General features: G+C 36.4%; 2 protein-coding genes across 2 annotated transcripts; both read right to left on the bottom strand.

Moving 5' to 3' along the window:
- Window positions 1-2716: 2716 nt before the first annotated feature.
- Window positions 2717-13971, bottom strand: LOC125179204 (glycine receptor subunit alpha-1-like). The gene is made up of 7 exons (XM_047884609.1): window positions 13966-13971; window positions 12990-13213; window positions 11465-11547; window positions 10788-10823; window positions 8472-8540; window positions 3434-3627; window positions 2717-2887 (listed from the first exon to the last, which is right to left on the bottom strand). The coding sequence occupies exons 1-7, from the start codon at window positions 13969-13971 to the stop codon at window positions 2717-2719; spliced, it is 783 nt and encodes a 260-aa protein (XP_047740565.1).
- A 7386-nt stretch (window positions 13972-21357) lies between these two features.
- On the bottom strand, window positions 21358-24062 carry LOC108673252 (gamma-aminobutyric acid receptor subunit rho-2-like). The gene is made up of 2 exons (XM_018161053.2): window positions 23855-24062; window positions 21358-23309 (listed from the first exon to the last, which is right to left on the bottom strand). The coding sequence occupies exons 1-2, from the start codon at window positions 24002-24004 to the stop codon at window positions 23136-23138; spliced, it is 324 nt and encodes a 107-aa protein (XP_018016542.1). The 5' UTR covers window positions 24005-24062; the 3' UTR covers window positions 21358-23135.
- Window positions 24063-24322: the final 260 nt, after the last annotated feature.

Raw genomic sequence — 24322 nt, 5'->3', positions numbered from 1 at the left:
AAATTTTCTCTGTGTGCTACCGGCATTCGCCTCTTAATCGTACCTTATTGTCCATCACAGAAAAATTGTTTGTAAAAAATTTTTGCACGAACATTTCTCAAGAATTCAAGGGAAAGCAAAGAGACATTCAATCCTTTTCATATTCCGGAATTTGAGTTTAATTGGTCCAAGTCTGCCGTGATGGATTTGCGATGTTAGCATACAAAAATCTAAATACTGTAAAAACTATAACCGATGTCAAAGAGTGAGAGTCCATAATAGTTAATCAAGGTGTACGACCATCGGAATACAAAGTTTGGAAATTTCAATTTAGAAAAAAACTCGTATCCACTCAACGCACTGATCTTGAGCGTAGCGGAACTCTATTATTTATTTGATGTTAAGTTTGTTCAATGGAGGATCGGTTTATAGAGGATGACCGAAATCGAAGCCAAAATTTTTAAGCTTTTTTTATTCTTCATTTATAATTCATTCTCTCAAACAGAGCATATAACTGGTAAATAAATTGATGATATACTCGGCACGAAAGTTCACCGTAATTTTAATTCTGATTTTCGCTGTTTTTTAATCTGCATTGACAATGCGGGCTTCAGCTGCATTCAAAGAAGTCAAATAAACACATCAATAATTGTATTTTACTTGCACCACACGTGCAAGAACACTTTTATTTTCAAAGAAGACAATTTCTGGACGTTTTTTCGAGATTGCTTCTTGGTATAGAATATAAATATAATATTTTCATAAAAACTATACATGAATTGAAGAAAACATGTACAGTATGGAAGTCAAATGCTTCGTTTGAATGAATCAAAACTCGTCTGTAGTCGATTCGGCTTTGAAATGAGGGATACATAAACATTATTAACAAGAGAAAGTTTAATGAATGAACATTGAGCAAAGGAAGAAAACTAATGTTACATTTTTGATTGGAAAAGTTTGTGTGAACGCGCGTATTTCCGACTCCGAACATGTAAATTGTAAAGCGATACACTGAATATTGCGCTACAGCATATAAGACCTAAAACAACGTACCCCAGTTGTAGCATGTAAAAATATAGTAATTTTTTCCACCAAAACTGACACAGAACAAATATACATTGCTAGGGACGCACTGGGACGCGAGAATCAATGCAAAAAATAATAGTGTTTTTTATGTAATATGCATATTAATTACTTAGTCATTACACTATCGTAATATGCACTGCTATCATCTGCCGGAAACCAAAAAAACCGGAAACCAAAAAATAAGACAGCTGTGTTTGATAGATCGCCTGAGCACTTACCTTTTGAATGCCCTCTTATTTTAATTTTTGTTTTCTTACACAGCATGGTTGAGATGGCCCGAAACGAAATATTAAATATTAATTCTAATAATTCAATAATATAGATATCAAGACGGAATAAAAACTCAATTCTATTTAAAACTCTGGTGTGAGAAGTGTTCCCTCAAATCACCGCGCAATTATTCTCTAGAATTAGAACAATATTGACCCAGAAGAGCACATTTATAAAAAAAAAAAACAGAAGAATGGGTAGTTATAAAACGGCGAGAGGACAAACATAACAGCTCATTATGAGATGCTATGTAATGGGAATGTTGAGCGTCGTTCATATGCTCCCCGAGTCCTAGGCGTTCCCTATAATCCAGACCCGCCCTCGGCTCTAAATTTTGTTAGGGTCTACGTCTGCCGAGTTCTGCCAGGCTTCTTTCTGCTGAGCGCTTGATGTTATTATTACGCTCGCTTCCAGAGACATACTGACAGCGATCTATTTAAAAATCAAAAAACATTTATTTTTTTTCTCAATTATTTGCGTAATAAATAAACAAATAAATTTGTTCAATGCATGCATACAGCTTATGGCCACTGCTTTGTGTGAGCTTTAGAGGGCCAAAAGTTCAACTATATAAAGTTCAGGTCGCTTATGACTCTATTTTCAACAATTCACAGGCTCGCAATCCTCTCATGATTCATTTCTATTACACAAAAAGAGGTTGTAGAAAGTGAAATAACCTCATTAAATATAGCACATATACCTACAATAGTGATGAGTTATCACTCTCTAAGCCAAAGGTCTCCAACTTTTCGTTGCTTGAAGACAAACTTTCCTTGTCAGCATTTGCCATGAAATTATAAATGACACACAAAGTACACATCACAACACTGGAAAATACTGTCATGTGTATCCATCATAAATATTGATAAACAAGATGGCATTTGCTGTCTTTTTCTTCATACATTCATGAAAATTGCGATGTGGGGGTGCAAGTTGACATACCTAAACTCTTTAGCGCTGGAGATACGGCGAAAGGACGACTTTTGCTGTAAATGAATTATATGTACCGCATGGAAAATAATATCAAGTGGAGAGTTTGGTTGAAATCATCATATGTTTGAATAAAGCGATCTTTTGGAATGTACCACCTTTGATTTCCAATATCAGAAGGTGATGAACCACTTATTCATGACAAAAAATGGAATCGTTGTTTTAAACTGTGCACTCAATTTAAGCTTTGATTCTCGTAAATCATAAAATTCCCATTTCAAGTCAAAAAAACCTTCGAACTTGCTTCTTAAAGCAGGTAATAACACCAATAATCTTAAAGCAGGTAATCTTAAAGCAGGTGATAACACCAATAATCTCAAAGCAGGTAATATCACCGATCTTAAAGCAGGTAATAACACCAATAATCTTAAAGCAGGTAATATCACCGATCTTAAAGCAGGTAATAACACCAATTGACGTTGAAGAACATGAAGCTGAGCGGGAACAGCACGCGGCAGTTGGAGTCGATGGCGTGCACGCGTCTCTTGGAGTTGCTGGCGAGGCTGGCCACGAGCTGCAGGGGCAGAGCAGCTAGAGCTTCATCCGTTAACTTGCTGCTCAGCTGAATAATGCAAACAAAATAACAATCAGTAAATCAGTCGAAGATCTTATCCAAATGAAATATTATTGTGCCGAGATTGAAAATGCTGACTTGAGTTTGTATGTTGATTCAAAAATGACTTGCTTACAAATCTGCAAAGTTTTTTTCTTACACGTGAAACGCCTCCTCGAAGGCGATATCATCCACAGTTTGAAAAATTATATATAAAAACATTAGTTTCAACGGCGTTTCAGTGGCCGGTTGACAGTCGCAAAATTATTGGGGTATTTCTTTTTTTTCACTGAGATTACACGTAACTTATAAAACGGAAATAAATTGAGCCGTGAATTGAGTAATTTCAGCCGTAAAATTTCACTGATGCTCACCTGTCGGAAATGTTGCCACATATTTTGAAACTGTGTAACCCAAATAGCAGAGATGCTGGTCATCTAATCTGGTCATGGATAAAACGGTCAAAAAATGACACTAAATGATCTTTTATCTATCTCTTCGAACAACATAAACTGTTCTCCTTGTGTGCAATTGTACTAACGCTGTTTTACTCACAGCGATGTTAGGAGACGGGAAGATTGCCGAGTCGTTGCCCTTCTTCTCCTTGCAGCTGGTGCAGATATCGCCACCCGAGCGTCCAGCCACGCGACCGCCGTTCAGTCCGAACAGGTTCGGCAGTTTGGGCTGGGGTCGCTTACGCCACATGTAGTTCACGAGGGTAAACTCCAACAGCGCGCAGAACACGAACGCTGGGGATAAAAGGTTCGATGGTGGTACTTTTGTATGGTTGTTTAAGGCCAATTGATTAATTATGGCTAACTATTGAACCTTTGAATGCAAGGTAGGATATAATTATTGTAGGGCGCAGCCGCGCAGAACACGAACACTGGGGATAAGAGGTTCGATGGTGGAACTTTTGTATGGTTTTTGTGGTTTGCAATGTTATTCGTTTAATCATGGGTATCTTATGATCCTTTGAGTGCAAAGAAGGATATCATTATAACAGGGCACAGAACACGAACGAATAAGTGAGACAAAAAGCGATGTACTTTTTACCCTCCAAGGGAGTGGGTCACCCTGATCCAGTTTGCCCCAGGCGAAGGAGCTAGTGTACCAATGCTACGAGTAGAAAATGTATCGCCTTTTTAACAATATGACCTATTAATTTTTTGAGTGTGGGGATAAGGGGCTCGTAGGGTCGTTTGTAGGTATTTTAAAGATTACATAAACATAAACATAGTGATGTCGGCGCTAAAGAGTAGGCCTTACGTGGCCTGTCGCCGATTCATGAACTTTTCGTGACTTGTTCACAGAAGATCTAAAATCGTGTAATTTGACCGGATATTTTCAAGACTGACGACAGTTTGAAATAGATACTATACTTCCACTAGGTTCGATATGGTGCTAGGCATTTCAAGTCTGAACATATATTGTTCCATAGCTTTATCTAGTCTGTTCTTGAACGCGTTTCGTCCAGCTGGCGAGTCCAACTGTTCAACGTAGATAAAAAGTTAGTGGTACAGGATCTACGGGCAATAAAACCATGTTGACAATCTGATAGGAGAAGGTGAACAGTCGAGTGATCGATAATCCTTGCCCTCACAACAAATTCCATTACCTTACAAAAAACGCTTGTCAGACTGACAGGGCGATAGTTACCGAGGGTACTTATGTCACCTTTTTTGAACAATGGTGTTACTTGAGCTTCTTTCCAATTGGACGGCAAAGTTCCTTCGTTCAAGGTTTTTTTGAAAGAATACTGTTAATGGGCTGGCCAGAACGGTTGCTAATTCTTTGAGCAATCTGGGATGGAAGCCGTCTGGTCCACAAGACTTGTTGGGATTTTGAGCTACCAGGCGCTTGAGAACCTTTTCTTCGTGTATCTCAAAACATATTAACGTCGAGCCGATTGGGCGCTCCTCAATATCTGGAATACTGTTCAAGTCCTCATCTGTGAACACACTGCTGAAGAACTGATTAAGAACATTAGCCTTGCCCTCATCAGAGGAAATCTTTCGTTGGTCTACTTTCAAATCAGATATACCGTCGTTTGTCCTACACTTCGAACTAGCGTACAAAACGAAGGCTTTCGGATTCTTTTTTGTATTTTTAGCATTAGTTTTAAAGTTTTTCACTGCAGTGCGACTTTTTTAGCTTGATTTCGAGATCTTGCATACTGGTTATAATCAGAATCGCTGCGAGTTCGTAAATAACGCTTGTAGGCTTCCTTCCTAGTCTTTAGCTGAGCTTTAACTGTTCAGTTCATCCACTGGGATTTTTTGACTCCTCCAAGCGTAATCTTAGGTACACAGGTATCAACTGCTGACATAACTATCTATGTATTTGAGAAATGACCACATGAATCAGCCACATTCAAGTCCTTAATACAGTCTGAAATATTCGCCGCATTCACCGCTTCACGGAGTTTATCAAAGTCGACTTTCGCAAAGTTCAAACGTTCACGTTTCCGAAGCGTGTTTTCTGCATAGCACTTGATACTGAAAAAGAATGATAGGTAGTGGCTTTTGCCCAACGGAGCCTCATGGCGAAGCTCATCTATCATTGATTCTTCACTAGTAAACACTAGATCTCGAATATTTGGGGTCTGTATACCCCTAAAATGATTTGGCTTGGTGATGTTCTGGATTAAAAATGAGTCACGCACAGACTCCAAGAGCAGGGATGCTGGGTGATTCCCATCTCATGGAGAAGATTTATCTGCACAGTTTATTTCTGGATGGGTAAAGTCACCAACGATCAACGTATGCGACCTGCTAAAAGCCGTGCTCGGTAAAAGGCTGTTTAGTACTGTATTGTTATTAGAGGTGCTGTTAGGTGATCTATAAATGACCCCTATGAGAAAGCTATCCTTGCCTTTTAGAGCAAGTTCGCACCACACTGATTCTCTCGGAGCTATTGAAAAATTAAATAAGTCCAATTAGTTTCAAAATGCTATGAATTTTTTCTCAGATGGCACTAATATTGCAGTGGATTATTCCTTAATTTAAATGTACAAACGCATTGAAAATTTTACAATAATTATATTAATAAATTGATACAGCAAGAGACTATCATTTTGTCAATGTACTCCAGTTATTATTTTTTTTTTCAAATTCAACCTGTAATTTTTCCAGTTTGTAATCTCCGGCCCCGGATACATGAAGTTCACGGTAAGCTTAATAAAAATGGAAGTCTAAATTAACTGTTAGGGTAGAATTGAAATTAAAGACAGCCGCTTAGGAAATGAACGCTTGAGCGAACAGTCAGTCTCGGTAGCTTTGCATAAAGGGGAACTGGAATCTCAATCCTACACACACTCACAGAGAGCGCGTGTTGCTTCCTAAAGTCCCTTTGCTCCCAAGCCTTATTTTCCTGCAGGGATTCATAACGGCCTTTTTGAGTATGCATTCAGAATTGTTTAAGTACAGATTTAACGAAGAGGCTCGCAGTGCAGTTATTGTAATGTAATTACTTTAGATAGGTCATTGATTGAGTGTTTGTTTTGTTGTGTACTCTTGCGCATGACTTATAAGAAACGTTTTTATTCATGATTTTTACCTCTGTTCAGAATTGATTCATTTTCGGAATATACTTCGACCGAAAAAACAAACTTTTGCGATGAGTTGTTCAACTAATAACTAATAAACTTCTAGTTGTCTGTTTTTTTAGATATTTTGTGGGAGCTATTGTTTGATTGTACATAAGAATTCAACTACTTTTTTTGGTTAATAGTGTATTCGCGCAGCAATTTTTCGATTATTCCTTTTAGAAGCAGACGTTCTGTTTCAAATATTCTGTATCCTTTCAACTAAAGTCAATTTATCCTTTGTTATTACTTATAGGATTTGCCAATATCTAAAATCTGAATTTCAAGTAGTTAAGAACCATTATTTCACTAATAGATACTGTTTACACGAAAGTTAGTCTAAATAACTTCTGGTATACTCGATTCATATAATACTGCAATAATTTCGATCATTTGTAAATTTGATCATAGATTTTTTTTGTAAATTTGATCATAGAAAGAGTTCTTTTAAATTTGAACTTCAAAATTATGTCAACATGCAGTTACATTTCTATTATACAAGCAAATAAACGAAATGCCTTACTGCAATTTCAAGTTATGAAATATTCAGATATATTGTGTCTTACCTCTATTTCAAAAAGACGAATGCGTCTTTTTGAAATGCGTCTATCCACATGCGTCTATCCACAATAAATCGCCTTCGTAACCTTATTCGATAAAGTTTATGATCGCAATTCATGTGTATCTTTTACGCTCTATTGGTGTTACGTGGGCGAGGATTGCAAAGCTGGCGAGACAAATGCTCGGCATGACATCAGGCGAGACAAATGCTCGGCATGACATCAGGCGAGACAAATGCTCGGCATGACATCAGTCGAGATAAATGCTCGGCATGACATCGGACTCCGTCAAAAATTGACGGCAGTAACGACCAAAATCGGAAACCGAACTGACCAAGATTGATCGACATACGTTGCTACACACAAAAAAAGTCTTTCAAATTTTTGAAACTCAAACCTACTCTAGAGTCCGTTGAAAACATATAGGTCATGCATGAAAAATTTATGAATTTCTTTTTGTGTGTTGTTTCCAATTGAAGTCAATAACTGAAATTGTCATTTTAGTTTCCATTTTAAAGTGTTTAGTTTTTCATACGGTAGCTGATGTAAATTTAACTACAAATAATATATGCGTCTTAAATGATGGAATAATCCGTTTTAAATTCTGATTCTTTGGAGTTAGTGCTGCATAAATTTATTTGAAGGTTAGGCTGGGAAACATCTATCGTTCAAGCAATAAGATAATTCTGTGATTAATAATAATCATTTAGTTAATAATATTAATAATGTAGAAGAAAAAGATTTATTGCAGTAAATATATTTTTTAAGTTGCAATATAATATAATTTATTATATTATTTCATTATATACGCGAAGTAAACCAATATCTATTAATTAATGTTTTGAGCCTCTCCTTGAATTAAAACCAAAAATATATATAATTATATATTATATTGATAATAATATATAAAAACACGATTTGGTTTTTCGAGGTAGTCTTCCTTTCAATTACCTTAGCCGTGAACTCCAAGTAGTAGGGGTTTTGTTTATATTGCGTTCTTGTTTATCATGTGTATCTATTCTTGCCGTGGAAGTGCGTTAATCGATAGCTCCCTGATTATATTTGTGATTGTTCAATTTTAGAGTGAATCGTTCCGTGATAATGATTATTTATGCGTGGTAATTTGTTTATTATCTATTCATGTTCTGTAGCTAGGTATTTCAAGCGTTATTTTTATTCTATTTCAGGCAAGCATAAATTTTTAGACTTATGAAGTAAATTGGAAGTGATTGAAACGCACGGTTAGGCTTAAGTTAAGGGTTAGGTTTGTGGTTTTGTTTCTATTCATTCATCGTTAATTATATTTACTTTCAACTGTTTATTCATTGAAGAAAATCCTTGGTCTAAAATTGCTGATTGATGAACGATCACGAGTTTTGTGTCGGAAAGACGTCAGTTCGTTAAGAGATTGGAAGCTCTACAACAATAATAACATTTTATTACTCACCGGTGCAAGCTCCCATCCAAACGTCTATGGCCTTCACGTAGGAAACTTGAGGCAGGCCTTCCTGAATATCTGTATTTAAAAGAGTAATTAAAAACATAAACAATAGCTAACAATTAAGTTAATAAAAACGCTATACATGACAAGCTCCTGAATAATATTAGAGTGCATAAATATCACAAATAACTTCAGAAACATACATTAGCACTGGAAATTTCTCTGAACTTGCATATAATTACCCTAAAAATAATTAGTTTAGTCCGGAAACTGAACTTGTTTAGAATTTCCGTACATAATAATGATTAATATTCACAAATAAAATAGATATTGCGAAAAAACGCTTACGACCTAGAGATTGATTTGTCTTAGTGAAGATAATAATATTATCTAATAATATACAAGTTTCGACCACTAATACAAGTTTCGCCGTTAGAGTTAACAAGTTCAACGAAATTAGCAGGAACTGCTATAAAATACCAACAAGATACCAAAAAATCTGAAAAAATATTCATTTACTTACTCAGAAAAAATAAAATCACGTGGCTTCCGATTGAAATGACAGAGAAAATATTAAGACAAAAATACAGAAAAATTGAACCTTGAGCACAAAGATTGAAAAATACGATGTTTATCCAACAATTACAATATCAATCCATTCTACTGACACTCAAAATTCTAAAAATGGTTAAATTTAATAATCTTACATAACAAGCATGAAATTTATATCAGTAAATTTTATCCAAAGTTGAGACGGTCATTAATTTAAATGATCTCATGCGTAATTCTTACTAAGGAGGTATCGAGTAATTCTTACAATGAAAAATGTGAAGTGCCTTTTTTTATAGAATTTAGTATTTAAATTTGAAATAATGGTTCATAATCGCGAAGGCGAAACATAAATAAGACGAATATACAGATTAAATTTACTGGTGTGTTCTTGCAATATTAATACTTTAAATCGACCCCCGCTTGCATATTCTATAATCTGTAACAGAAGCGAGTATCTCTCACAGCGGAGCTCATGGATAATCACGATTCAGGATTATAATCCAACGAATAAACTTTATTCGATAATTAATTCAGCTTAGAGGAAGCTTAGAGGAATTAATTCAGCTTAGAGGAAGCTTAGAGGAATTAATTCAGCTTAGAGGAAGCTTAGAGGAATTAATTCAGCTTAGAGGAAAAGTGGGAGGGCGACGAGCGATAGTTTTTGTTTTATATTAAGCAATGCATTTACTTGCTAAATAGGAGTATAATTGAGGAATATTGTTCACTTTATAATTGTATTGTTAGATAATTATTGGGCATTAGTGTTGTGACCGTACGTTCCAAACGTCAAAGATGGCCACCACAAAAACAAAAAGGGCGGAACGTCGGGCACGAACGTAATATCTAGCAGTTCTCTAAGAACTATTGGTGTAACAAAACACAGTTTTCCAGTTAACGCTGAGATTTAAAACATTTTCATTGGACACAGACTAGGGCACTTTAAAATCTGGAACTTGACACTAATAGTCTAAAACAAAGTGACAAAGCAGGTGGCTAGTACATTCGGTCCAGGAAGGGAGAAGGCACACTGGGGAAACACAAGCAGAAACCGTATCAGCACAACGACTAGTCACTAGCTGCCACAATATTGGCTCACGCAACTAACTGTTGCTGATCGGTTCGCAGGACGCAACTGCCTTAGCCACAAACTCAACCACCCTCGTCACATCTCTCTATGGCAGAGAAGGTCGGGAGTCAATGTGCCTCACCGGAAATTCATTAACACTAATATGTACAATATGCCACCCTGATAAAAAATTGAAAACAACAATAATAAAATCCATAAAAAATATCGTGAACGATTTCTCAAACGTTCACAGTGTAACTAAACTGACTTAAGGGACTAGTCTGATAGCCGAATATTCTGATAGTCAAGAGAATTAAAATGAGAACGGCCAGTGCTTCGAAAGAGCGTTTCACCCTGAATTTCATCACATTGGAATACTTATTTCGATGACACTTTGATCAAGGCCATAACAAAAGTCAGTGACCACCTAGGTCCATGAGTCGCTACACTCGGTTTAAAGTTAGTCTAGGTCTGCTTGGCCACCCGATCGCAATCTGTGGCCAGTCAGAATCTCTTTGCCGATTTTACAACGGAGAGTAAGACGAGATCTGGCGTTGGCAATATCAACATCTGCAAGCTCATTTGATGACTAGTGGACACGGTGAATAGGGTGGTCACTCACCTGAGGACTTGGTGGACACTGTGAGCAGGGTGGCCACTCACCTGAGGACTTGGTGGACACGGTAAGCAGGGTGGTCACTCACCTGAGGACTTGGTGGACACGGTAAGCAGGGTGGTCACTCACCTGAGGACTTGGTGGACACGGTAAGCAGNTTCTAACGCAAATGAATTCTTATCGATAGAGTGGTAGTTCAAAGAAATACAAAAAGACTCCATTGGCCGATGTAGAGCTTACAAACATTTACGTTGCCTTCCTCGCAACGGTAGAAACATAAATCTAAAATTTACCACAGTGCATTTTCATTCCTCGAAAATTTTCAATATGTTTTCTAAGATAAAGATGAATAGATATCCGCATCTGTTCGACATAACATAATTTGTTTGACCGTTCAGCTGCCAGAAAATTACTGCTTCTGAAATATTTCAAATCAAGTAAGATTACTTTTGGAAGTTTACATTACATGAGAAAAAGGTTAAAACATACTGCTAGAATAACTGAAAATATGAGATACTAAAATCTCATGTTGGACAAAAATCGAGTAGTCTCTAATAATATAAAACTATCAGAAAAAAAGTTTGCTATTGTGAGTTAAGTTCTCTACTGGAGCCGCATTTACGATGTAGAATATGCATTTATACTATATCACTATTATATATACATCACTTTGGACCATCACACATGTTAATCTTACGGGCGAACAATCATATTAGTATTCATGAAATAAATTTAACCGAAATAATAATTTAAAAAAACACTCACAGCTAGCCACTTCCATGGTGCAGATTTGGGCGTCCAGAGGGAATTTTGAAAGCTCCAGCATACAAGAGAAGAGCAGCTTCAACCTTAGAGAAGGTTAGAATGGTTAGAAGATTGGATAGTTAGTGATAATCTGGAGATCCAGGTAACACTAGAAGAGCAGCTTCAACCTTAGAGAAGGTTAGAATGGTTAGAAGATTTGATGGTTAGTGATAATCTGGAGATCCAGGTAACACTAGACGAGGGAACAGCAAGGTATTGCGTTTACTATCACTAAACTCAGATAAACAAATATTAAAACGATGGTTTTAACTTTTTCTTTACTCTGTTAACAATTCATAACTATTTTTGTTGAAATTGGGTTAAAAAAATGAAAATATATACTTGATGTTCCCGAATGATAATTATTGGGAAATTTTTATGCACTATTGATTTGTACTCACGAGTATATATGAAATCTGAACCAAGTATATATTTTCATTAAAAATTACTAGACCTGATTAAAGATGTGACAAGCGTTGTTTGCTGTCCATCACGGAAACTTTATGCCAAGCAATTAGTCATGTACCCGTATTTTTTCATATATCAATGGTCCGTATGCAAGAGAACTTGTGCTCCAGAATTGTAACAAATCTAACACACGAAACTGCAGAACGCAGGAGCCTATCAGGCAACTACAAGTATATAAATCCCTGTAATCCTGGGCATCATGAATGTTTGTAAGCATCTCTTGGACTGCCTCATTATTTCAGTTTGAATGTTCTGAAATTCAGACTCTGATTCAAATGGAGTGGCTTCTGAAGTTGTTTATTCAACTAGAGTTATGAGCCACAACGATCCGTTGCTGCTCTGGAGGGGAGTGAGACTTTTGAGTGGGAGCAAAATAAATCCGATGTTCTGTGGTGATTGAGTTTTAATTTCTCTTATCGGTGGGAATGTAAAATAGAAGATACAATATTAATTAAAATTTTGCCCCTGCTTCTCGACGATTGATCTCATGGTCCAGCAATGTAACTTTGATTTTCTCTAATTGATCCCAGCTCGTTGGATGCCGAAGTTTTTTTTTACAGAATTTGAAAATTTTGAAGTTTATGTTTCCCTTTTGAAGTTCGATACGTTCTGCCAATTTTATTTTGGTTGACTTACCTTAACAATTTAAAATCAATGAAATCATGATGAATGATTCAGAAACTGTTAGTGTCTACTGTGGACATGAGACATTCGAAGAATTTAGTCCAATTCGTAAAGAATAAACCAGATTGTGGAAAATTTACACTGGAAATTATTCGTCATAATCGGACACTTTTAATTAAGAAGTTAATTCTAGAGTTTTGATCAGCCAAGACCGGTTAAAAATTAAACCTCAAACATGCCTCCAAATAAACAGATTGTAGTGGATGATTGATTTTTGAATAGATGGCATTTTGAAATACCTGGATTCAACCTGTCCCTAGAATGTACAGAATTCATTTATATTCACAACGTAATAAAGGTAGACGACGATAATGAAAGACTAGTAATAACTCACCTGAGCATGTATAGAATCTCGCCGTGCGGGTTGATCCTGACGATCACGTTAGGCACGGTCACGAACTGGAACTCGGCGTGCTTGGCGTTGGGGAAATACACCTCGGGCTTCCAGATCGCCTTCACCAAGTTCGGGTCGTTCAAGTCCAGCGGCTGGTCGATGTCGGCGTGGTTGAGGCGTTGGTCAACCCAGGTTTGTCGCAGGTATAAGTCTACGTGATAGTCCTGTAATGTGATTATACACATGTTTTATACTGCGTAACTATAGATATAGTTACGCAGCTATACGTATATATTGGAACGCAGCTGTAGGCTGTGAATCGGAAATGTGCCTATCATTCATGCAAATGTAAATATCAATGACAGTCTGACAGTCCTGTGAAGGTGCAAATAAATTTTGATGAAAGTGAAACATATTTTTTAATAAACTTGACATGCCTAATAAAATTTCAAGCGTGGAATATTCACCAAAATCCTGTGGATTTATTTGCAAGCCAGCGTCGCAATGAACGAAATTTCATTAACCGAAAACGAAACTGCATGTCGGATTCTAATAAAATTCGGATCATGAGTAGACTTCTGCCCAAGAGTCGCTGCACTCAGCTCAGAGTTATCTTGGGTCTGCTTGGCAACTCTATCAAAATCAGCTTCTGGTTATCTTCTAATTTTGAAGTTAATAGTGTCTTGAGAGCATGACATGGGTTAACTGAAGCCGAGTCATGCCGAGATTGCACGTTGCTCAAAGGCTGCTACACTTCAAGCCCGGCCTAAGCGAACTTAGATTTACGTAACCCCGAGTACTGTGCGATACCTATCGCAGAGTCATGTCTATTTCTTAATTTTTGTTGCGTAAAATGTTCCTTATACTGTCCCCATAAATCACCTGTAGGCCTTTGAGAGGCAATGCACTCTGCGCTCGTTAGTGCATTTTACCTTTAGGGTATCGCTCATAAACAGCAAATTTTTCATCAACTGACAGTCATGTTCAAATTGCTTGCCCGGAAATGTCCAGCAAGGTTTTTGCCTGCAAAAACGCAGCCTTTTCATCAAAATTCGAAGCGAAGAAATCAATACTGCCTCTGCCATATGCAACACTATGTAGAGTTTCCTGGCCAGTGCTTTCTGGAGGATGCTACGCCGTATACATTTGAGTTTGCTAAGAGGGTCTGAGAAACAGCGACCTGTCGAATACTAACTGAAGCCTATTATCAATGCTGGAAAATATGAGCATTGTTCAATTCGCGGAATATTAAACGTCTGAGAGACGTACTTCACAACTAATCAAGGGAGATTTCGGAAAAAAATCCCGCTTGTAGAGTACAAATAGAATTCTGGGTGGGAGTGGGAGCATAATTAAAACATAATAAAATGTATGAAAAAATTTTTAAAGACCACGTTTTTCATATGGACTAAAAAGTAGAAAATAATTTTTCGGCAGCTACTGATCTCTGTTTGCTTTCATTCTCTTGGTCTTTAGTATTTCAGTTAAAATATTTTACAACATCTAAAACGAAAAACGTGGGGCGCATATGTATTTAATTGTTTGGTGATTACTTGATATGATGAATATGATATATCTGATTTGAGCAAATTTTGTTATTTACTGTTGGTATATTGATTTATCGTGTTTCATCCAATATAGGTAGTTTGAAATGTGTATAAGTAATTCAAGCAAGTAAAGATATGAATCATGAATAACGCAGGTCAGGGTATGTGAAAATTTTAAAAGAATCAAATTTTGAGAATTTTAAATGAACGCGTGGACTATATCTAATAAATTTAAGAGGCATATTAAGACATTTGAAAAGAAAATGCATTAAGTATCTATATAGTTCACCATTAAATAGCTCACTATCAAATCAAATGTATATGGAGTAACGAATAGTGATAGAGAAATTCAAAATAGTAGTTGAATTCAAAATTGAAATTAAGGCATGCCTAAATGAAGATGCGCCCCACGTTTTTCGTTTTAGATGTTGTAAAATATTTTAACTGAAATACAAAAGACCAAGAGAATGAAAGCAAACAGAGATCAGTAGCTGCCGAAAAATTATTTTCTACTTTTGAGTCCACATGAAAAACGTGGTCTTTAAAAATTTTTTTATACATTTTATTTTCTACTTTTTACAACACTTCTCTTTAAGTTCACTTCTTGTTTGTCTGTCTGTCTGCTACAAATCTTATAATCGAAATTTAACACACTTCTACTTATCCTATCGATCTGAAATTTTGCACACTTGCGCAAAGTTGGAGACAATGCAAGAATCAAATAGCAAAATAAATGATTTTAAAAATTAAACATTTTTATCAATATTAAAAAAATAGAAAAAATAATTTTGTCAGCTACAAATCTTATAACTGATATTTGATACACTTTTACCTGTCAATTGATCTGAAATTTTGCACACTTGTGTGAATTCGGAGGCAATGCATGAATCAATCGACAGAATAAATAATTTTGAAAAAAATGTATATATTAAAAAAATTTGAAAAATTAATTTTTTTTAATATTCGAAAATAAAACGAGAAATTCATTGTACATCTTTACCATTGGAGACACTGGATTCTTTAGAAGTGTTGTGTTTAAAAAGTAGTTTTTAAATGTACATTATTAGTTTTTTAAGTATTTAATTTTCTCATTTTTAGTCCGTTGCTACACACGAAACACGTTGTTGCGAGCCAATTTACTTGACTTGATGTACGTATCGATGATACGAAGCGTATCATCGATATACGCAGTCTAAACACGATTATCCTCTCGAGGATGACGTGCATTATGAAAAGATCTGATCAAAAGGCCAGTCTAGTCGAGAAAAGTACAAGAATCGGCGACAGGCCTATCCAGGCCTATTCTTTAATGCTGAAGATACTATACTATACACACTGTTTCTCTAGCTGATTGATGTTCTGCCGATAGCTTAACTTTCTGGGCCCCATAAGAGGTTATAACCCACAGAGCTGTAATGTTAAAGTGGTATCGTTGGATAGGGCAGAATGTCAGCTTTAAGATGATACTAAATGCCAGAAAAGCCAAATCCGAAAAAAGTATACCTCCCCCTTAATCGAGTAAAACTGGTTATCCATCAATCATATGAATACGAGTGGTGCTATTACTTTTTTGTAATGGTTGTGGGTGTAAAGGTGAATTTACCGATCGGGGTACGCGGAACTTTAAAAAAGTTCAATTATTTTCAAAAAGCTAGGATATTTTCCTCAGATGGCATTAATATTGCAGTGGATTATTCCTTAATTTAAATGTATAAACGCATTGAAATTTTTACAATAATTTTATCATTAAATTGCTACAGCAAGAGACTATCATTTTGTCAATATTTTTCAGTTATTAATTATTTTTAAATTCAACCAGTAATTTTCCATTTTGTAATCTCCGGCCCCGTATACATGAAGTTCACGGTAAGCTTAATAAAAAATGGAAGTCTTAATTAACTGTCAGGGTATAATTGAAATTAAAGACAGCCGTTTAAGAAATGAACGCTTGAGCGAACAGTCAGTCTCGGTAGCTTTGCATAAAGGGGAACTGGAATCTCAATCCCACACACTCTCAGAGAGTGTCTGCTGCTTCCTAATGTCCCTTTGTTCTCAAGCCTTATTTTCCTGCAGGGATTCATATCGGCCTTTTTGAGTATGCATTCAGAGTTGTTTACGCACAGATTTAACGAAGAGGCTCACAGCGCAGTTATTGTAATGTTATTACTTGAGATAGGTAATTGATTGAGGGTTTGTTTCGTTGTGTACTCTTGTGCGTGACTTAAGAAACGCTTTTAGTCATGATTTTTACCTTCGTTCAGAATTGATTCATTTTCAGAATATATACTTCGACCGAAAAGACAATCTTCTGCGATGAGTTGTTCAACTAATAACTAATAAGCTTCTAGTTGTCTGTTTTTTTTTAGTTATTTTGTGGGAGCTGTTGTTTGCTTATACATAAGAATTCAACTAGTTTTTTTGGTTAATGGTGTGTTCGCGCAGCAATTTTTCGATTATTACTTTTAGAAGCAAACGCTCATTTCAAATGTTCTGTACCCTTTCAACTCAAGTCAATTTATCCTTTGTTATTACTTATAGGATTCGCAAATATCTAAAATCTGAATTTCAAGTATTTAAGAACCTTTATTTCACTAATAGATACTGTTTACATGAAAGTTAGTCTAAATAACTTTTGGTATACTTGATTCATATACGCAATACTGCAATAATTTCAATCATTTGAAAATTTGATTTCATAAAAAGAGTTCTTTTAAATTTGAGCTTTAAAATTATGTTCACAGTTACATTTCTATTATACAAGAAAAGAAAAGAAATGCCTTATTGCAATTTCAAGTTATGAAATATTCAGATATATTGTGTCTTACCTCTATTTCAAAAAGACGTCTATCCACAATAAATCGCCCTTCTAACCTTATTCCATTAGGTTTATGATCGCAATTCATGCGTATCTTTTACGCTCCATTGGTGTTACGTAGGCGAGGATTGCAAAGCTGGCGAGACAAATGCTCGGCATGACATCAGGCGAGACAAATGCTCGGCATGACATCATTTCGGCGCTTATTTCGCTACGGCAACCGGAACCTAATGCGGACATAGAGCTTCTAATTTACCCGGCCATAAGAACTTGGGGCGTCCGTGTGCCAGCGGCTGACAGGTCTTCGAATTTCGATAGGGATATCCTCTATAATAGGGAACAAAAATGTCTCTTAAATATTATGCTGCCACTTAAAAAAAGAACTACACGTTCAAAGTTTGAGGACAATGGCTGCATAATATTAAAGGTTAAAAGTCCTTACGTATTTTGGACTAACCTACAACTGAGCGCAGGCTTAGCGCCGGCAAATACCCGTGCAAAGGTTAGCACTTTTCTTCAAACTAGAAAATTCCATCCAAAAAACGCATCTAAATAATATTCTGGCGGAAAATTATTCCGTGAAATTAATATGCTTCGAACTTAGAGATACGCTGATCTTGATATATGACGTTTGACCACGAATGTCGATCGGCTTCGAAATGAGATATCGAAGCCGCCTAATGATTAGTTCTGTGATCCCTTCTGTGGACTTTAAAGTTAGCTGCGTGTTAGTTAAATTTCATTCGTTAACTGGCATAAGTAAAAAAATTGTAGTAAAAAAAAGATAAGCCAAGAAAACGAGCGCGAAAAGTCTGTAGGAGGGTTATAAATCGGCCCGTTCAATTATATGTGAATAGATTCCAAATCACGTTTGGATTTTAAATCAGTTTCCGAAATTCAATCACACCCGTGTCTTATCCTACAATTTTACTTACCCAAGTGACCGATCTATCGTTCAGCAAGGTTTTTGGCCGCAGTTTCAAAAGTCTTGTTCTTTTTGTTTCCCCGCTTTGGCTGGTCAATAACGGCGCGATGTGCTAGCGGTTTCAATTTCCGTTTGACGCTCTTGTGATAAACGATCTCGCTTAGAAGGACATCGCCGAAATTACACTTCAACTTTCTGATTTTTCCGCGCAATATTGTTGTCAGATAGGTAATATGTGCAAGTTGCGAATTTAATTGTGGAAACTCGTTGTTAAGAAAATTATCCTCATTAGCATTTTGTTTCCATTTCTGCATGCATATCAGTGCATTCTGAAATGAGGATAGTCAACACGGCATATAAAACTAATGAGTTTTGGAATTAAAGCAAATTAAAGTGTAAAACTATTGATCTATCAAATTTTTGGACGGGAATGAACCATTTAAAATATAGCACAAGAGTGTCAAGCTGAGAGATCCGATGGTAATTGTTTTCGGTTACGCCAAAAGTCCGGAATTTAATTAATCAAACCAACGACGCATTTTATTTCTATTCTGGAGCCCCAAAATTTAAATTACGAACACTAGATAAATTATTTAAATTCCAAACACGCGTATAAAAGAGCGTCCATTAAATTGTTCAGTATCAGAATAAAATGGCTAAGAAAGGACAATTTCATCAAGGACGCTGCCATAACTGCTTCATCAATCAACTCTATTATAATAAAATATGTTTAATAATTACTGTTAGAAGAACGTCATCTAAATTAGTTTCTTTTCGAATAATAAAGCTTTTTCGTTCAACTGGAAGTCACCATGTGCTGATTCCAGTCTCACATAATAATTTAGTAAGTGAATGGAAGAGAAATCAATGTTAAAATTTTCTCTGTGTGCTACCGGTATTCGCCTCTTAATCGTACCTTATCGTAAGTCCGGATAGTTCACTTATGGTATGCGTCTCAATTGTATATAGTCATGTTACGATCCAATCACGAAGTTAAAGTATTAATGTCACTTATTTGCTTAAATCGCAAGTTGACTAAAAATTTAAAAGCAAAGAATAGTCCACAAAAATTCATATCTTTATAGAAAACGTTTCGGAGTCCAGCTCCATCGTCAGTTCGTAGAATCTAGAACATACATAGAAAGTCACAAGTTAATACAATTGAAAGCACAGAACACAATTAGAGCTCCCGAGCGCGATAGTAGGAACGTTATTTTTTGTTCTTTTCCATACTTCGGCCCTGCGTCCGAAGCTATGTCAAGAGAGTTAAAAGTCTTGTTCAATAGATACTTTCCAAGCGTTAAACTCCATATTGTTCTGGTTAACAGTTTCAAAATCGGTTCTTTTTTTAGATATAAAGATATGCTCCCTGTTCATATGCGATCGTCCCTGGTTTATCAATTTCGTTGTGCACAATGTGCATCTGCGTACGTCGGTATGACTTCACGCAATCTTTATTCCAGGATCGCTGAGCATAAGGGCAGGAGTTGTAGGACCGGACAGTTGCTATCGCGCCCCCCTCATTCGGCTGTGCGCACTCACGCCGAGCAGTGTGATGTGCCTGTTTCTGACAGTGACTTTAGGGGGTTAGCTTCTACCTCCGGTACTTCAGATTTGCGTATCTTAGAATCATTGTACATTTTTAGGCTTAGGCCCAGTTTAAATTCAGCTGTGAGCTCCTATCCCCTTGAAATTGTGAATAGATAGGTTTTTATGCCCTATTACTTGTAAATTTAGGTTCTAATTGTGTTCTGTGCTTTCAATTGTATTAACTTGTGACTTTCTATGTATGTTCTAGATTCTACGAACTGACGATGGAGCTGGACTCCGAAACGTTTTCTATAAAGATATGAATTTTTGTGGACTATTCTTTGCTTTTAAATTTTTAATCATGAAGTTGTTATTAAATCTTGGATTCCTCTCAATAACTCAGTTATTGCAATGCTGCAACACAACTCGCTTACCATATTTCTTCATCATGCGGATATATTTATATATTTGAATTACACAATTTTACTCAAGAACGGAATCTCGTTATACTTTAACGCATTTTTCTTCTACCTTTCATCTTATATTATTCTTTGACATAGCCTCTATCATATTATTATTATTATTCTTTGGCATAGCCTCTATTATATTATCATTATTAGTATTATTATTATTCTTTGGCATAGCCTCTATCTCAGCTGCCGCGTGACACAACACAGCACTCGCCGTCGTGTCCATCACAGAAAAATTGTTTGTAAAAAATTTTTGCACGAACATTTCTCAAGAATTCAAGAGAAAGCAAAGAGACATTCAATCCTTTTCATATTCCGTAATTTGAGTTTAATTGGCCCAAGTCTGCCGTGATGGATTTGCGATGTTGGCACACAAAAATCTAAATTCTGTAAAAACTATAACCGATGTCAAAGAGTGAGAGTCCATAATAGTTAATTAAGGTGTACGACCATCGGAATACAAACTTTGAAAATTTCAATTTAGAAAAAAACTCGTATCCACTCAACGCACTGATCTTGAGCGTCGTGGAACTTTTATTTATTTGATGTTAAATTTGTTCAATGGAGAATCGGTTTATAGAGGATGACTGAAATCGGAGCCAAAATTTGTAAGCTTTTTTTACTCTTCATTTATAATTCATTCTCTCAAGACAGATCATATAACTGGTAATAAATTGCTGATATACTCGGCACGAAAGTTCACCGTAATTTTAATTCTGATTTTCGCTGTTTTTAAATCTGCATTGACGATGCTGGCTTCAGCTGCATTCAAAGAAGTCAAATAAATACATCAGTCATTGAATGTCCTACACAATAATTGTATTTTGCCTGCACCACACGTGCAAGAACACTTTTATTTTCAAAGAAGACAATTTCTGGAAGTATTTTCGAGATTGCTTCTTGCTATAGAATATAATATTTTCATATAAACTATAGATGAATTGAAGAAAACATGTACAGTATTGCAGTCAAAATCTTCGTTTGAATGAATCAAAACTCGTCTGTAGTCGATCTGGCTTTGAAAAGAGGGATACATAAACATTATTACCAAGAGAACGTTTATTGAATGAACATTGAGCAAAATAAGAAAACTAATGTTGCATTTTTTATTGGAAAAGTTTGTGTGAACGCGCGTATTCCCGATTCCGAACATGTAAATTGTAAAGCAATACACTGAATATTGCGCTACAGCTTAACTAAGACCTAAAACAAGCCACATCAGTTGTAGCATGTAAAAATATAGTAATTTTTTCCACCAAAACCGACACAGAACAAACACGTTGCTAGGGACGCACTGGGACGCGAGCATCAATGCAAAAACTAATGGTGTTTCTTATCTAATATCATGCATATTAGTTACGTAGCTATAACACTATCGTAATATGCACTGCTATCATCTGCCGGAAACCAAAAAATAAGACAGCTGTGTTTGATAGATCGCCTGAGCACTTACCTTTTGAATGCCCTCTTATTTTGATTTTTGTTTTCTTACACAGCATGGTTGAGATGGTCATAACATTAGAATTGTACGTTGAAGAATAACGGAATAAAAACTCAATTCTATTTAAAACTCTGGTGTGAGAAGTGTTCCCTCAAATGCTATCACCGCGCAATTATTCTCTAGCATTAGAAGAATATTGACCCAGAACAGCACATTTATAAAAAAAAACAGAAGAATGGGTAATCATAACACGGCGAGAAAACAAACATAACAGCTCCTTATGAGATGCTGTGCAACGGGAATGATGAGCGCCGTTCATATGCTCCCCGAGTCCTAGGCGTTCCCTGATCCAGAGCCGCCCTCGGCTCTAAATTTTGTTAGAGTCTACGTCTGCCGAGTTCTGTCACGCTTCTTTCTGCTTAGCGCTTGACGTTATTATTACGTTCGCTTTCAAAGACATATTTTCAGCGATTTAACAAATCGAAAACATTTATAAATGTTTTTTTTATCTATTTGCTTAATAAATAAATAAATTTGTTCAATGCATGCATACAGCTTATGGCCACTGTTTTATGTGAGCTTTAGAGGGCCAAAAGTTCAACTATATAAAGTTCAGGTCGCCTATGACTCTATTTTTAACAATGCACAGGCTCGCAATCCTCTCATGATTCATTTCTATTGCACAAATAGAGGTTGTAGAAAGTGGAATAACCTCATTAAATATAGCACATATAACTACATCAGTGATGAGTTATCACTCTTTAAGCCAGAGGTCTCCAACATTTCGTTGCTTGAAGACAAACTTTCCTTGTAAGCATTTGCCATGAAATTATAAATGACACACAAAGAACACATCATAACACTGTAAAATACAGTCATGTGTCTCCATCATAAATATACAAGATGGCATTTGCTGTCTTTTTATCCATACTTTCATGAAAATTGCGATGTGGAGGTGCAGGTTGACATACCTAAACTCTTTAGTGCTAAAGGTATGGTGAATAGACAAGTTTTGCTGTAAATGAATTACATGTACCGCATGGAAAATAATACCATGTGGACAGTTTGGTTGAAGTCATCATATGTTTAGCTAAAGCGATCTTACGGAATGTACCACCCTGATTTCCAATATCAGAAGGTGATGAACCACTTATTCATGATAACAAATGAAATCGTTGTTTTAACTGCGCACTCAATTTAAGCTTTGATTCTCGTAAATCATAAACTCCCATTTCAAGTCGAAAAACCTTCGAACTTGTTTCTTAAAGCAGGTAATAACACCAATCTTAAAGCAGGTAATCTTGAAGCAGGTAATAACACCAATAATCTTAAAGCAGGTAATATCACCGATCTTAAAGAAGGTAATAACACCAATAATCTTAAAGCAGGTAATCATAAAGCAGGTAATAACATCAATCTTAAAGCAGGTAATAACACCAATAGATGACGTTAAAGAACATGAAGCTGAGCGGGAACAGCACGCGGCAGTTGGAGTCGATGGCGTGCACGCGTCTCTTGGAGTTGCTGGCGAGGCTGGCCACGAGCTGCAGGGGCAGAGCAGCTAGAGCTTCGTCCGTTAGCTTGCTGCTCATCTGAATAATGCAAACAAAATCACAATCAGTAAATCAGTTGACGATCTTAGCCAAATGAAATATTATTGTGCCGAGATTGAAAATGTTGATTTGAATTTGTATGTTGATTCAAAAATGGCTTTCTCACAAATCTGCAACGTTTATTTTCACACGTGAAACGACTCTTCGAAGGCGATATCATCCACAGTTTGAAAATTTATAGTTAAAAACATTAGTTTCAACGGCGTTTTAGTGGCCAGCTGACCGTCGCAAAATTATTGGGGTATTTCTTTTTTCACTGAGATTACACGTAACTTATAAAACGGAAATAAATTGAGCCGTGAATTGAGTAATTTCAGCCGTAAAATTTCACTGAGGCTCACCTGTCGGAAATGTTGCCACATATTTTAAAACTATGAAATCCAAATAGCAGAGATGCTGGTCATATAATCTGGTCATCGATAAAACGGTCAAAAAATGACACTAAACGATCTTTTTTCTATCTCTTCGAACAACATAAACACTGTTCTCCTTGTGTGCAATTGTACTAAGGCTGTTTTACTCACAGCAATGTTAGGAGACGGGAAGATTGCCGAGTCGTTGCCCTTCTTCTCCTTGCAGCTGGTGCAGATATCGCCACCCGAGCGTCCAGCCACGCGACCGCCGTTCAGTCCGAACAGGTTCGGCAGTTTGGGCTGGGGTCGCTTACGCCACATGTAGTTCACGAGGGTAAACTCCAACAGCGCGCAGAACACGAACGCTGGGGAAAATAGGTTCGCTGGTGGAACTTCACTATGTTTTTTTAAGGCCAATTGATTAATTATGGCTAACTATTGAACCTTTGAATACAAGGAAGGATAATTTTCGTTTGAGGAACGAAAACAATCTAATTAGAGCTCGGAGTTTTAGGCTGTTTGCTTTGAACATTATAAAGCTCTATTTGATCTTTAGATTGTTTCTTCCTCGAATTTAATCGTAGCGATAAAGAAAAAGGAAAAAAGCGGCCTTTGGCAGCTTTGCTACCGTTGACCTTG

Source organism: Hyalella azteca, unplaced genomic scaffold (assembly GCF_000764305.2).
Source record: "Hyalella azteca isolate HAZT.00-mixed unplaced genomic scaffold, Hazt_2.0.2 contig1937, whole genome shotgun sequence".
Lineage (NCBI taxonomy): Eukaryota > Metazoa > Arthropoda > Malacostraca > Amphipoda > Hyalellidae > Hyalella > Hyalella azteca.
Note: the sequence above shows the minus strand (reverse complement) of the source record. Positions and strands in the feature narration are given on the sequence as shown.